General features: G+C 39.1%; 1 protein-coding gene across 4 annotated transcripts in view; it reads left to right on the top strand.

Moving 5' to 3' along the window:
* vps13b (vacuolar protein sorting 13 homolog B) overlaps window positions 1–15720 on the top strand; it is a 333331-nt gene that overhangs the window by 172519 nt on the left and 145092 nt on the right. Inside the window, exons 32-33 of one of the 4 annotated variants that reach the window (XM_007550475.2) lie at window positions 8249–8452; window positions 13582–13708. The exons of the other annotated variants lie outside the window; for them this stretch is intronic. Of the exons in view, the coding sequence (XP_007550537.1) occupies window positions 8249–8452; window positions 13582–13708 (331 nt within the window). The remainder of the gene's footprint in view (window positions 1–8248; window positions 8453–13581; window positions 13709–15720) is intronic. 4 annotated transcript variants of the gene reach the window in all.

The following is a 15720-nucleotide window of genomic DNA, read 5'->3' as shown; positions in this document are numbered from 1 at the left end:
AGTAAATCACAAGGAGCGCTGCGGAGCCTGTAGCCATCTCAGCTTTAGATGTCGGAGGGATGTTTTGGTTTATTTTTTGCTCCTTTCCTAATAATATATGATTGTAAATCTCCTTTCTGTTTGACCCAAATGTCAAAATGGAGAGGGATTCATTCATCACTGCTCATTTTACAGCTTTTTTATTTACTTATTATTTCAGAAAACCTGCCAGTTTTGCTGATACTGCTGTTTAAATTGCAACAACTTCAGTTGGTTTCATTCTGTCAAATTGGTGCTGATTTAATGGCACTTTGTTCATCTAGTCTAACATAAATATTAATGTATAATCCTCCAAACTCATCCCATTTTTTTTCTGTCATTTTCTACATTTGTGAAACGTCACAAACAAATTAGGAACAAGTCCAACGGAGCAAAACGGAGAAGGAAGACTCCCCTCCCACTGTCTCAGTCACATCTGTTGACGGTCAATGCTTGGGGGGTGAGGTTATTGCAAAAAAGAATTAAATAAAAGAAAAAAAATTAACAGCCTTTAAAACCTCCAGGCAGCTGAGGGAGTTGTGGTTAATCACATTTCTTAGATGATTGTTTAAAGATAAGATCTGTGAAATTAAACAGGTGGTTGGATTACAATGTGACATGTCTTGGTCCAGCTAGGCATCCCCGTCACAGTTCTACATCAACAAAGCACCGCTAAGACTCCCACCGACTTCATTCCAATTTCCAGAGGAGGAAAGAAAGTGAATCAAATGAGTTGCTGTTAACAGGAATTCCCCAATCATTGGTGGGTTTTAAGGGAAAATGGTAGCTCTGTCCACCCTTTATATAGACATCAATGACTCATCAACTTCAAATGCATATATAATGTTGGAGATCTGAGACGGGGTGGTGCGCAAGCGACCTGTCAGTGATTTTCAGCAGCAGCCAGAACTGAAGTTGTTCCTAAATGAGAATCCAAGGTGCCTTTGTTCAGTAGATCCATTGCAGATGTACCTACTGTATGGAGGAATCCAGTGAGTCAGAGCCTTTTAAAAAGCTAGTGAATTACAGTCTCTGTTACCCCGGAATGTTCCGTGCTTGGAGCTACATGCAGGCAGAAGCAGAGAGGAGCACAGTTAAGGCTAACCAGGCCAGGCAAAGTGTGTCTCGGTGTGTGTGTGTGTGCGTGTGTGTGTAAAGGAAAGCAGAACAGAAGCAGCGGGGATGAGGACAGCATCTGTGCAGTTCAATAAATGACCCTTGCAGTGCTGTTGGACAAACTGCAGATCCTCTCAGGCTGAAAGGGAAGTTTTGAAGGTGCATCACCATTCTGACTGATGTGTAGCCAGGAATGTCGGATATATATTTATATATACATATATAAAGACAGAGCTTCTAAAATACTTTGTGGTTGAATGTGGTAACAAATACTCCCATCATGAGATTGTTGTGACTCCACAGACAATTGTGAAACTTAATCCCACAATGAGTTTACAAATCCAGCAAAGGTTCCCAAACTTTTCATCCTGACCGCCAAAATAACAGCGCCAGCAACTGGCACCTGGCAACCCCCAAAAAATATATATAGCGATTTCCTATTCTTATTTATTTATTTACCAGGATGGCCTGGTCTGGCTGCCCAAAGCAACTCCCTGTGGTTAACTTTTATTTACAAGGCACTGCTTGGACTCCTGCCAGCATATACTTGTTCTGCAATTGCACTGAGAAATGTTGACTTATACACTTTTTGGTCACACAATTTACTGCTTCTTTCGGTCCCTTTTGTTCGGACTAAATTGGACATGAAGGCTTTTGCTTATTGTGCTCTGTCTTCTTGGAACTTACTACAAGAAACTTTTATATTAATTGAATTCTTCTCATTTAGTGCTTCTAAATCCAAGCCAAAAGTTCTTGAGGCCGATTCTGACATTTACTGATTTTAATAGTTTGACATTTTTGTTCAACTGTGTATTTTTCTGTGTTGTTGCTACCTTTTGGCAAGGACTCCCTTGAAGAGGAGGTTTTTAATTTCAATGGGTTTGAATTCTGGTTAAAAAAAGAAAGAAAAAGAAGGTTAAATAAGAAAAGAAAAGTTAAAAATATAGTCATATAATTATATGTATTTTTGAATCAATTTCTTTTAGAAACAATACTAAAAAGTATTACTGTAAATTAGGAGTGCACTGATGATCACAGTTTTCTGGCTGATTGATGATTACCGATCTTTAAAAAGCCTCACCTGCCCATTCCAATTTTGGCCAATACCGATTTTTTTTTTGTCTGTAGTGCTAAATATAGCAAGAAAGTTGCTGAGCTGGCTACAGGGGGTGACTAATGTTATTTTCAAATGTCTAGACGTGACCTGGTGGGCCGGTCTGTCAGTCAAACCTCTGTCACAGCTGAGCAAATAAAGACAGACCTTTCCTGAGGTAGATAAGATCGGCTTCATGTGTAAATATTGGACGATCGCCAATCTACTAGAATTAAAGATATCAGGGCCGATTTATTGGTGCAGTCCTATTGTACATTATCTAATTAAATATTTAATGATGCAATTATTTATTTTATGATGTATATTTATTTACATGCACCTCAAGGGTGACATCACTGTAATTCTGAAAATCATTCCGAGTCCCCTGACTTTGCGTCTCATAACCCCCACTTTGGGAACCCCTCCATCAAAGTATGGATATGAGGGGAAAGGTGGACCCTCTCCTCCCGTCCCCCAATGTTAGGAGCCTATTCCGTTTTCAGCCACCTTCTGTTGAGTTCATATATTTGACATTTTGATCAGGATATCATGTGGTGCACTAGTTTGTTTCTTTCCATCTCAAGCCCTGTTTAGAGCCGTACAACTTCACTGACATGTAAACTGAGGAGATAAATGACTCCTGTAATTAAGATATGTTGAAATCAAAGTGCACACTCTGCGTTTCGCAGTACACCAGGTCAATGTAAACAGCAGCCTGTCTTCTGTAGTCATTTTCTTTTAACTCATCACTATCACATACTGGTGTCTTGAGGGTGGTATAAACTCAGGCTAATCCTCGCTTTGCTTGCTTTGTATATAGAAGTAATAGTTTACTCTTAAGATCTTGTGTAAATATGATATAATTGGTCAAGCATGAGTGTCTTTAAAGTGCAATCAGCCTAATGAATAACAGGCTTCTGTTAGGAACAGCAGTGGAGGGGAGTAAATGCTGCCAGGATAAAAATGAATGGATGTTTGAGTTTTTGTCATGGGAATTTGTCAGCACATCAAAAGCACCAGTTTCCGTTTATTGTTTGATTTAAAAAGAAAAAAAGAAAATAAAAATCAACAACAATGTACTTCTCCAAACACACCCGGAGTACCTTGGACTATCCTGGAATGAACTATTGTAGTTTTTTTTTTTTTTTTTGCTTTTGGAACCTTGTTGAAAAGCTTGGGATCAAAAATAATTTCAGTAGCACTGCCGTGACAGTCCGTTATATTCTGCTGACTCCCCATATTCCACCACATCATTTTCCTGCTTCGTTCTAAGAGCTGTTCAGTGTTGTAATTTAGAGCCTTAATTACTATAATTGGTAGATGCAAATTAACAGCAATTGAACTTGACTGGAGATATAAATCCACAACTCAGAATAAATCCCCAACTTAGAAGTTGTAGAATTTCTGGCAGTACGGAGTGAACCACTGTAGGTAAAGTGTGCTTAACTCGCCAAGTAATTGCAAGATTCATGAATCATAATGCTCTTGAATTCCCCTTCAGCACACACACACACATCCCCAGGGATCTCCACTTTAAGCCACTAGGAGTCAGAGCACGCTGATTGAGAAGCCACTGTGGGGCTTTGACTTACCCACAACGGAAATGCGTGGAGGAGTGAGTTGGTGCTGAAGGTGTTGAGCTAATAACATTCAGAGCCAGAGAGTCTGTCTGTCTGCCTGTCTGTCTGTAGTGGAGATCCGACCAAAGCACAGTTCACTCATGAAATATCTGACAAATACAAACCTGATTTAGTTTGAGTTGGAAGAAAGAAGCCTGAGGTCTCAATGAAATACCCTAATTGTGTGTTCTACTAGGAATAACAGGTAGGGAGTCAACACACACACATATACAAACATTATGGCATTATGGAAAGGATTTTCCATTGACTTCCAATCATTTCCATAACTTTACCCTGACCATTACCAAAACATACCTAAATCTAAACTCTATGCATATGGGTTAGTCCTAAACCTAACCCATAAACAGCATCCCTCCTCATGGAGACCAGTGATTCCCCACAACTTAGTATGTGTTAGGATAATGGTCCTTACAACATAACAAATACAAGGCCACACACACAAACATGTTTGTGGGTCCACCCATATTAGGTGGGCCCATATGGTGCATATGAACCATATGGACCATATGGACCCATATGGTCCATACTCAAATACATGGAGTTATTTGAGTAACTCCATGTACGCCTAACCCAGACATTTTCCCCAACCCTAAACATTACTAGTATATTCAGAATCCTAACATTAACTAAAACCTAGTTCACATCGTACCTCTAAACCTAACCCCTGGTCCACTGTATTAGGGCCATGCTTTTGTCCCCATAAGGCCTATCGGTCTTCAGAAGGTTAGTAAATATGCCACAAATTGTCCTAAATAGTTGCTAAGCAAATACACACACACATGCACACATATTTGTACTTCTATACAATCTGAAGACTTTGGATTGACTTCCATTCATTTCAGTTACTGCATTTATGCCTAAACCCTTACCACTACTAGTCTATTCCTAGCCCTAACCCTGTCTAAAACTTAATTCATACCCTACCTCTAAAAACAACTAGTAGAGCACAGTAGGCCTCCAAAGTAGTAAGGACCAGGAGAAGGTCCCCACTTTCCACAAATGACCTCCCTTTGTTGGTAAATATTGTGAATGTGGTTCTCTGTATATACTATATACAAGTACACACGCACACACACACACAGATATTTAATCTGCAGACTAGGTAGGCAGTCATTTATTGTATGTGATTGTTGGGGAAATGGAGTGAAGAACAGACCTGGGTTGTGGGTTAAGGTTGCACATTTCAGAGTGACGAGATCCAGAAGCCAGAAGCACTTGGCATTGCCCTGTTGCTTCCTGCCCCACAGGCTTGGGGTCGAAGCATATGGATTGGGTAAAACGTTGATGGAGGTTGGGAGACCGTATAAAGCTACGGGCCATGCTGCAGCCTGCTCCACAGACTCCTGTGCATGAGGCCTTTAGCACAACCCGCCGCTCCCACACATATAGCATTGGACCCTGAGCCTTAACCAGATCCCACTGTGGTTTGTTTTACAACCTTGAACGCAGTTAGCCTTCAGATGTTCTGCATAGTAATCAAGTTCTCCCAGTTTCCACTTTCTCTCCTTTTCAACAAACCTCTTTTCTTATTTAGCCATTTGGCTCCAGTTGTTTTGAGTTTTTTATTTATGTATGTTCATTTAGTTAGATTTTGTTTTATTACAACTACTACTTCCTACCATCCAAAGTTCTGGTTGTCAGTTGAAAGTGGTTCTGAGTAGGAAAATTCATAGTGCCAGAACAGGCAGCCGGGCTATATGTTTTGTTGTTACGAGTCTATGTATTTACATGAATTAATGTCTTTATTAACCCGAGTGCTACAAGCTTGTTTATTTGAATAAAAGTATTTCTTTTGGAGTGATGAAGCAGTGGTCTTTCTAAAGCGTTGCAAACGAACAGCATGGCCATGTCTTTACTAAAATCAGCTTGAATAGGCTGGATGGTTTCATTTGGTTCCATATTAAAGTTTGATGTGAGCCATCATATTTCAGCTCTGATGCAGAATCAGCCCAGTGACTTTCCAGTTATAAGTTAGGTTTAGATTGTGTCAGAAGATGAATAAATGTTTTTTAGAATAATAGCCATGAGTACTAGTACTGAGACAGAACTTTTCTTTGAAGCTTTTGATCCATTTTTATTTTTTATTTTTTACAAACGGCAGAATATTGTCATAAAAAAAGTAATGTTTCTGTTTTTGTAATTAAAGTAAGTTTGGCTCTTGAACAGAACAAGGGCCACATTAATTCCCCTTTCCCCCTCTGACTCTGTGTCCCTATCCACCCTCTGGTTTCCTCCATTTACAAATGCATTATTTCCATTAATGTAGTATTTCTTAGCAGATTTTAGATGCATATGAGATCCAGTTAAGTGTTTTCTCCACCTGCTTTACTGTGTATGTTTGTAAGTTTGAAAGTTTTTTTTTTTTAGTTTTTTTTTACCCTTTCTGATTCCTCTTGGCCAAGCAGTGTGGTCTTCACATGACCAATCAAATATGTCAAACCGCCAGTGTTCTCCCCCCACATGTACAACGAGAAAATCTGGCTTCAATTATTATTTCACCCCAAGGGGAACTTCCAAAATTCCTCCTCTCCTCATTTGTCAGAAATGAAGCTCTTTAGTTTCCTGCGATTTGCTGAAATATGTCTTTTGATATTAAATCACACCGTTTTCCACTGGCTGTATGACCAAGACAAATGTTTATCATATTTATTTATGTCATTGGAGATGACCCCGCTGTTCGGCAATGCGGAGACTTGGCTGCAGATTCACATGTTAGGCTGATTGTGAGAAAGAGAGTCCCCCTAAATAAGCCACAGTTAAGAGATAATTTGGAAAGCACATGAGGTAACCGTGGTTTGTTTAAAGTGAAAAAGACAGTGTGGGGTTGCGCAGGGTGGTGGAGGTACTGTTACAAAAACCCTAATGAATCTCGACTGACACATCCCACCCAAATCCTACCCAACTCTTAGTTTGATTTCTATTATGCTTTGTTGATAAATGTGGTTCCAAATGTTGATTAAGGATCTGTTTCACTTGTTTGTATGTCAACAAATCCAACTAAGCCCAGTTATGCACCTCTAATCTCCCATTGCCATTGTTTTTGTTGCTGGTGCTCATTGTCATAACATCATGCTCTGGTAGAGGCCTTCCCAATGTGGCAAGGAGAGCGAAATGCTATCTGAAAATTGCCATTGACGTTGCCGAAACAAATAACCCTGCTCATGCTGCCGCTACATCTGTAGCCATTTTAAGCCTTCATTTATGCCATTTAAGCTCTCATTTGAATTCACCGGCACAAATAAACATTTCATAATGAACTGAAAGCTCTGATGTCATATGCAGATGTCGAATTCTGATTATTCCTTTTTTGCCCCGTGAATTTTCGTCTGAATCTTGTCTCTCGAAGGCAAAATAGATGACATCATTTTTTCTTGGCATGGACGGGTCAGTGCTCGCTCCCTCGACTGCAGCCGTTCCACTGCAGACACTGCTGCCCAGTGCCGATGCATCTCTACATCTCCTCTGCCGTGTTACAGTTTGTGTATACTGTAAAAGTTGTGTTTTTTTGTAGACGGGAATAGAAAGGATAAGAGCAGCTTTTTCAGGGCTGCTGAGCAGGCTCTAAGCAGCGTGTGCTGCCAGTGATGATAAGGTGGCATAAAGCAGAAGTTTGGATAAATCTAATGATTTCACCTGAGGTATGTGGAGGTCATTTTTCTAAGTTTAGTTCATTTCTTTTTAGAAGCTTTGTTTTTTTAAGTCATCCATAGTGAGACTGGTAGAAGACTGGATTTGCAGAGCCTATGAGGAGAACACATTTTGTACTTGTTTTTACATTTTGTCATAATAAAACCACATTCTTTAATTGTGTTTTTATTGGGGTTTAATGTAATAGATCTGCGCAGGTAGGCCTTTTTTATGAAGCGGAAGGAAAATGTTACATGGCTATTAAAATTTTGTACGAATTGACACATAAAAAGTGTTCCCTTCATTTAATTGAAAGCTTGAGGTCGTTTTGTGGGGCCACTTGTCGTTACAGCTAAAATTTTTGCCAGTTTTTTGCAAAACAGCTTAAATGCTCTGAACTATAATTCTGTTTAATTGGATGGGGAAAGTCGCTAAGTATTCATTTTCAGATCTTGTCTCAGTTTGATTTGACTGGACCGTTGTAACATGTGAATATGTTTTTATTTGATTTGGGGATTGCGTGACCAGCTGTGCTGTCAACATGATCTCTCGCCTTAACTGTGAATTTCCAATCTGTTGATTGAGACTCTTGCCTACTGACTATGATTCACAGTACACTCACATCCAACATAAAGAAAAAAAAGTTTTTATTTTTTGTTGTTGTCTTTTACTCTTCTATGCTACCACACTGTAGTTCCAAAACTCAACTTAGCATTAAAGTGGGTTGGTACCTTCTCTCTTGTTTTCCCTGCAGACGTGCACTGAACCTGGGCATTCTGCGTGACCCAGGTTCAGAGGTGGAGGACCGACAGTATCAGATTGATCTCCAGTCTATCAACATTGGTACCGCTCTGTGGGAGCAGCTCAAGCCGGAGAAGGAGGGAGCTAAAGGAGGGGCGTCGGCAGAAAGTGAGAGGAGCTCTCAGAACCCAGCCCTGGAGTGGAACATGGCGAGCAGGTTTGCAGGAACAGTTACAACTAATGCTACATAAGGCTACTTAATGATTTATGGATGTATCATTTACACTTGGTAACCTTTCTTCTCTTTCTGATAAAGAGAGTACCTAAATTTAGTATGTTAATAATCGTTAACTGGAGTATTCAGACTCTGTAACATGCAGTTTGCGAAAAACCATTTTCTATTAGTATGTTCTACCCAAAACTCCGCAAGTGGCAGTTTTAGCTTCACCTAGTTCAAATTCTGTAAAAATAAAATAATAAAAAATAAAAAATCCTATTACATTTAGCCCTTCACTTTATTGATGCAAAGTCAAGCAGAAAGAGCTGAACTTTTTACATGTTTATATGTACATCTGTTTTTTTATCTGCAGATGCATTATTTACTACAAATTATCAATCGTACTCTAAACAAATACTATGACGTAATTCAGGCGATAAAATGTTTATTTTTTTTCATTCAAAAGAAAATACTGAATTATTCATTTATTTACATTATCTCATTTATTTATAATATTGTATAAAATAAACCTAAGTGCAGTTTTATTTTCTAATTACTCATAATAATCAATAGGATAATTAATTACTAAAATAATTGTTTGCAGCCCTACAAAAATGCCTATTCTTGTAGTTTATGCAATATGTGACAAACATGTATCTTTAAAAATCTATAAAATATCAGCAACTTACTCTGTGACTAAGTAAAGATCCCTAAATAATGGAAAACTATGTTTTTTTTTTTTTATTATTAAACAGAAATAATAAAATCTCATGCATACAGTCAGGGGTGGTACTAATTTTCCTAATGTTCCCATTATAACTTTGTGCAATGTGACAGTATGTCAGTCAGTTTATTGTTCATTAAATTATTTCCATATTAAGGAGCCTTTACATTTTCACTCATAAATACAAACCGTGACTATTTTTCTGCTTTTATAGGATCAGGAGCTAAAACAAGCAGAAATGTTACAGCCCGTTTGGCACCACATCCTTTTTTCCACTCATGTATGGAAGGGAACTGGCCCAAAACTCACAGATTTGCAGGCAAAAAAACGCAGATTTGTTCCCTGTCAACTAAAAATAACCCTCATGGAAGAATGCATTGCAAGATCAACAGAGGCCTGATTGAGACCGGGCTCCCAGGTCATCAGGCCTTTAAGTGATGCATGCTGAGATTCACACACCATCCTCACCCAGACCGCCTCAATCTCTCGGGTGCAGGTTCAAACTAACCATCATACATACTCATTAGGGACATCAGTATTTTCTTTGTTTTTAGCACACACTCTCTCTTTCTCTCTCTCACATACACACACATACACACACACACACACACACACACACACGCACACACACACACACACACTTTCGCAGAGTGATGGCCTTTGGAGTCCTGCCTGAAAAAAAGCAGACTGTTGGTGTTGCAGCTGATACTGATGTATGGGCCCTGGGCTCTCAGGGATGTAGTAAGAGTTTTATGTGGCAGCCAGTTGAGATTTATTTACTGGGGTCCTTTTTTTTTAAAAAAAAAAAAAAAGACTCTTCTTCCAGAATGGACTCATGCTACTGTATATGTTCTCATAAATGCAAACGATGCCCACAAAGCACTTAAAAGTCAGTTCAGAGTAAGTAAGTACATTTTTCAGTTAAGAAAATGTTCCAATTTTTTTAGTAATTGTTTTAGACTCACTTCAGTTTAAAATGTACAGCATGAGAAGTACAGAGAGATATTAATTTACTTGTGTGCTGAAGTACATTTGGTCTAGATTCAATATTTAATGCAGTTTATTTATATGAAACCAGTTCAGCCTGGCGGTGAGTAGCTGTAGCTATCTGCTCCTTGCTGTTCTTGGACCTGACTGCTGTGAGCTTTCTGTTCTGCATGTGTATTGTGATCAAGTATCAGCTTTTGAATCCCAAATTGTCATGTATAATATTACACATAATGCAACTGACTGCAACTCAACTGTTTTAAGTAAACTATACATAATAAGTCATCTCTGGTTATTTGTTAGACGTTGGAAAGGTCTGCTCTGTCATCCATCGTTTGATGCCTACCCCTTGCTGCATGTCTGCTCCTCTTCTTTCTTAATAATTGTGTCCTGATTCACGACTTTTAACATGCTCATTTTGAATAATTACTTTTAATGCGAAAAAAATATAACCTGATTAATTTCATTTTCATTTTGAAATACAAAAATTCCAAGCTAGGACTTTAGTATTGTGTTTCTACTACACTAAATAATTTGGATGTACAACAGTGTCTGTGTTGTACATCGACAAAGCCTTTTCTCTTCTCTTCATTGATGATTCATTTTTACTTCAAAAAACAATCTGATGGGACGCTGGAAAAGACTGTTGGTGTGTTCAGATTGTGCTAAAAATGTTAGCCTATTAGCAAAGCTATTCAAAAACCTAAAGTAGCATCTGACTGCTAAACATGTAGCTTCAGCACAAATGCTCCTCAATGCTAACGTTAGCATCCACAGTCCACATTTCTAAAGAAGTTTCGATGAATGATCAGGAGTTCCTAAAATGAAAGCTGAATGGCTATAACATCACTTTCCACTAAAGACCAAAATAACAGATTAAAAACAATAAATCTTTGTTTTTGAGCTCGTATGTCTATTCATTAAATAATTTAGCAGCAAAGGCGCTTTTTGAATTGCGAATGTTGCTAAGTTTGTCAACATGGTTTTAGATTAAAATGCAATTAATTCATTACAGACCCTGCAATTAACTCGATTAAAAATGTCCATTGAGTCCCACCGTTAAGAAACAAAATGACCTTCTCTTTCCCTGCTCCCTTCTCGTTGGCAGCAAACACAGTCAGAGGCTTTATTCAGCCTGCTGCTCTGCATGTCAGCCACCACCGAGTCATAACCGAACATGTGATGGAGAATGCTCCAGCAGGTTGAGGAAAGGGGAACAGAGGAGTCAAGTTCACAGCTTTACTTGTCCGCCACAATCACCGGCAGAAACGCACCGCCTCACTTTTAACAAGCTTTGACACACGCCGCCTCCAGAGTTCACACCTTTCCCTCCATCCCTGCATCAGTATTCTCTGCCCTCTCTAGATTTCAACTCATGGCATGTTCACTATGTTGCCTTCAGGGTTCCAGTTTCAGTAGTTGTGGATCTGTAGCGGCCCCTGTTAGCTTCCTGAGGTTTTGTGAGGAAATTCCAGTACCACGGATCGGCTGACAGGATCTGTCCTCGTCACAGTTTGCAGTTGCCCACTAGGAAACAACCCTCTGTCATAGTGCTGCGAGACACTTGGCCAGACCTCTCTTTACTTCCTGCTGCCATTTGTGTTTCAGCTTACTGATTGGTCCGTGTGCCATTGAATTTGAAAAGTTTTTCATGTGCGTGCATGAATGTTTTGGAGGGCATTTGCACAAAACAATTTTGCCAACAGGGAGAGAGCGAGAGAGACGTTGTGTTCTCAAGTCCGTTTGAGTTGTCATAATACTGGTAAATTGAACCGTGCGCCTCTAAGCCTTGCTGCTGAATGATAGCACCTGTCCTCTGCAACGAGACTCTCATTGTTTCAATCCCCCGTCTGAGGAGAGATTAGCCATCACCAATTGGCCTCACAGATCATTTCACCTCTGAATTAGGCCCCTCTTAAATTCTGTACACAAAGAAATGTGTCAGAAAATAATCCCTTAAGGGCACTGGTAATGCACATTTGTATAGCAGAAGTGAATGTGATATTGGTTCCGGTTAAGTACTGTAGTCTGGGCCACCTAGACTTTGGGCCTCTTGTAATCCCGGCCAACTATAAATATTGGAAGCTGCACCACTTGATTGTTTTAATAGCGCCAGATGTGGCAATTAACACCACCTTATAAAGCTCTCTTGTATGTTTGTTTTACTGCTAACAAATGTTCCCACAAATATGACCTGATTGTGGGAATGAACATTAGTGAAATGGAGAGAGTTGATATGAGACGTTCTCAGTTTGATCTTGTGCAAACAATACGGGGTTTGTTCCCGACCGAGAACCGTCAAATGACACCCCAATCTTTCATTTTATTGAAGCTTTACCAATAAGATCTTTGACCAGGAATGTGGAAATTTGTTATGGAACAGTTGGAAAACAAGCTTGTTAAAAAATATATCCATGTTTAAGTGATTTTTTAAATTTTTTTTATAGTTTATTAAAAGCCTCAAAATGCTTGAAATACTGGTATGCCATGTTGCCCTTCAGCCAAGGATGCAACCATAAATCAATTGTCAATGTTTTTTCTTTTATAAGGTTTTTATTGCTGTAGTGGCCTGTATTTGCAATATTTAGGACAGGAAATGGGCAGAGAGACAAGGGGCTAGGAATGACGTGCAGCAAAGGCCCCAGGGTCGGATTGAATTCTGAAAAAATAGCTGCCGTATGTGACATACCCCACGCTCCACCTCAATTGCAAACATTTTCTGCTTGTGTGTTTGTTTACTTTTCACACTTTGCCAAATGGCAATTCTTTGAACATTTTGATCATTGCTAAGCATAACAAAGCAGTGAAAGAGGGACCTATTATACAAAATTCATTTTTTACACGTTTTCACTTCCATTTGTGTCCCGACTGCTTCTAGAAACAGTCCGAGCTCTAAAAAAAAAAAAAAAAAAATCCATCCAACTATTTTTTGGCAATAATTTCATGTGTTTTGGTGTCTGGAAAAAGAGCTGTTTCAAAAACCTTGCGATTAAGTCACAATTAGTGGGCACTGCCCTTCACCTACCAACCCAATGATCAGCTGGCATTACCCTGTATGCACTGTAGTGTCTTGTTATTGACATACTGTTTAGAAACCCTTGGGGAGGCGTGGCCAGCAACAGCTTATTTGCATAAAAGTGACAGAGCCCTACAACAGTTCATCCTGAAAGAAGCTCAAAAAGGCAGAACTGAACTCTCGTTACCTGAGAATGATTTTGTGGACAAAATGTCAAGAACATGTTTTGCATAGCTCACTGACATATCCTAAGTTGTTTAAAAGCAAACATAATGGGTCCCCCATCACTGAATAACTGCAATCTTATGGTCAATCTGTCTGTTAAATGATATAAAACTCTCAGTTTTTATGGAAAAAATAACTGTAATTTTCGAGCTGAAGTATCTTCTCTTGTTTGTACAGCATCAGGCGCCAGCAGGAGCGGAGAGCGATCCTGACGCCAATCTTGACGGACTTCTCTGTCCGGGTCACTGCTGCTCCTGCCATCATCTTCAGCAAAAATCTCTCTCTGGATGGTGGACAGACGGAGGTGAGCGTATCCTCTGCACAGTATATATTCATTTTTTATGAGAAATCTTAGTGTTCAAATTGTCTTTGCTGCCAAGTTTCACAGTACTGTATAAATGTAAAGGAAGTCTCAAGCATGAGAATCTCTAGGCAGGCATCTTTGAGACACATAGAGAGGTCAAAAATACATGGAGAGTTTTCAACACAAGGGGAAAAGAATAACAAGAATATTATTCTTGTTATTCAGTGTAAATGCCTGTCCATTTACACTGACATTATTCAGAGAGGCAGTCAGGAGGTCCATAGTAACTGGAGGAGCTGCAGAGATCTTCAACAATCACACATACAGTCAGAGATGCAATCATTTAGATCTGTGTATGTTAATTTATTTAAATGGCTTAGTCAAAGTTTTAAAATCATTTCATAATGAAAATCTGTGGAGAGGCCAGAAACTCAATGGGCACAGATACTATCCATCAGCCTGACTGAGCGTTAGATGTTATGTAAAGAACAAGAGGCACAAATGTCAGTCTCTAGATCTGCAGAGTTTGTACACACTTAACCCAAAGTGACATGTAGCTGTAATCTCAACAGAGCGTGGCTCCATTAAGCATTGACCCGAGGTGACTAATCACATATGCACACCACACTCTTCAGATCTATTTTTGTTAGTGATCTTGAATACTATGTATAATCTTTCTTCCACTTCACAGGCATTCAGTACCTTGTGCTGCTCTATCACAAAATAACCCAATAAAATATACTGATGGTGAAATGAAACTGAATCTTTGTTTCAAAGATGTAAAAAAAACAAGTGTCAGAAGAAAAAATAACTAAAATATGAATATATAGGAGAAGTAATCAAACATAAAATGCTAACTTTCATATTCAGTTTGAAAAGGAATAGGAAGAAGTCAATGCTTGTTAAATCTAACTCCAAATTGAGTCACCTAGTATATAAAGTGTGCATTTCAATCTAGTTACAACGTGGCATATTGGAAAAAAGTTTAAGTGGTGTGCAAAGCACTGTAATTACCACAAAGTATAATGATATATTTTTTAAAAAGGAATGTATCTTTAACCAGTTCAACATCTTAACTCCACATTGTCAGTAGATTGTCCATTCTAATAGTTTTGGGGGTATAAATGTATTCATCCCTTTGTAAGGGTCTGCTCACTACACCAGCTAACTCTTTGTACCTTTTGACTGCAGCCTGTTAAAGCCATGATTGTAGTCATTACTCTTCTAATCCGCTGTTCATATGAAAATAGACATTGATTATGTGAGATGTCAAAAGTATTTATGTTTTGCTCTTAGCTTACAGTAACAAACTCATTTAGAAGCCCTCCACCAGTCCAGCGTGTAATGGAGGTTTTTGACCTCCAGAGTTCAAACCTTTCTGCTTATACAGCTGATGTTTTCTGGCTCGGCTCTCGGAGACTTCCTGCCTCTTTGATGCCTCGTCCGACCACGCTAACGTGCCCCCTGACAATGTGTAACAGCTAATCCATAGTTTTTACTGAGAGACACACATGCGCACGCACAGAGACCAAGTAATTTGTGTAACCTCCTGTGATACAGAGACCCAGAGCCAGGAACAACATGAACGAAGCAGGACTGCATAGTGTTGAAAAAATGTCTAGGTTGAAATTGTCATTAATTTTACTCCCCTCTACCCACTTTATAGCATTTGTTTATGCTTAAAACATAATATAAAAGCTACTTTAAGTTCATTAAAGGGGCAGTATTATGTAAAGTTTAGTTCTACATAATGTAAAGTTGAGCTTTACATAATGTTATAAAGTTATTACCTCATCAAGAACATACCTAGATTCTTTCATGCATGTTTGAGAAATCCTTTTATCTCCCATGGCAACCATTCAGCTGTGCAAAACACCTGGGTGGACATAGCCCCTCTTCTGAGCTGCAGTTTACAAGCTCCTGCCTCACAGAGTGTCCCTCCCCCTCGACTAACCTACTCAGCTCCTTCTGACTAGCCATCAGCAATTAGCAAACACCTGGTGGAACTGCAC

This window comes from Poecilia formosa, unplaced genomic scaffold (genome assembly GCF_000485575.1).
Source record: "Poecilia formosa unplaced genomic scaffold, Poecilia_formosa-5.1.2 Scaffold36, whole genome shotgun sequence".
NCBI lineage: Eukaryota > Metazoa > Chordata > Actinopteri > Cyprinodontiformes > Poeciliidae > Poecilia > Poecilia formosa.
The sequence above is the reverse complement of the archived record's forward strand: the minus strand, read 5'-3'. Positions and strand labels throughout refer to the sequence as shown.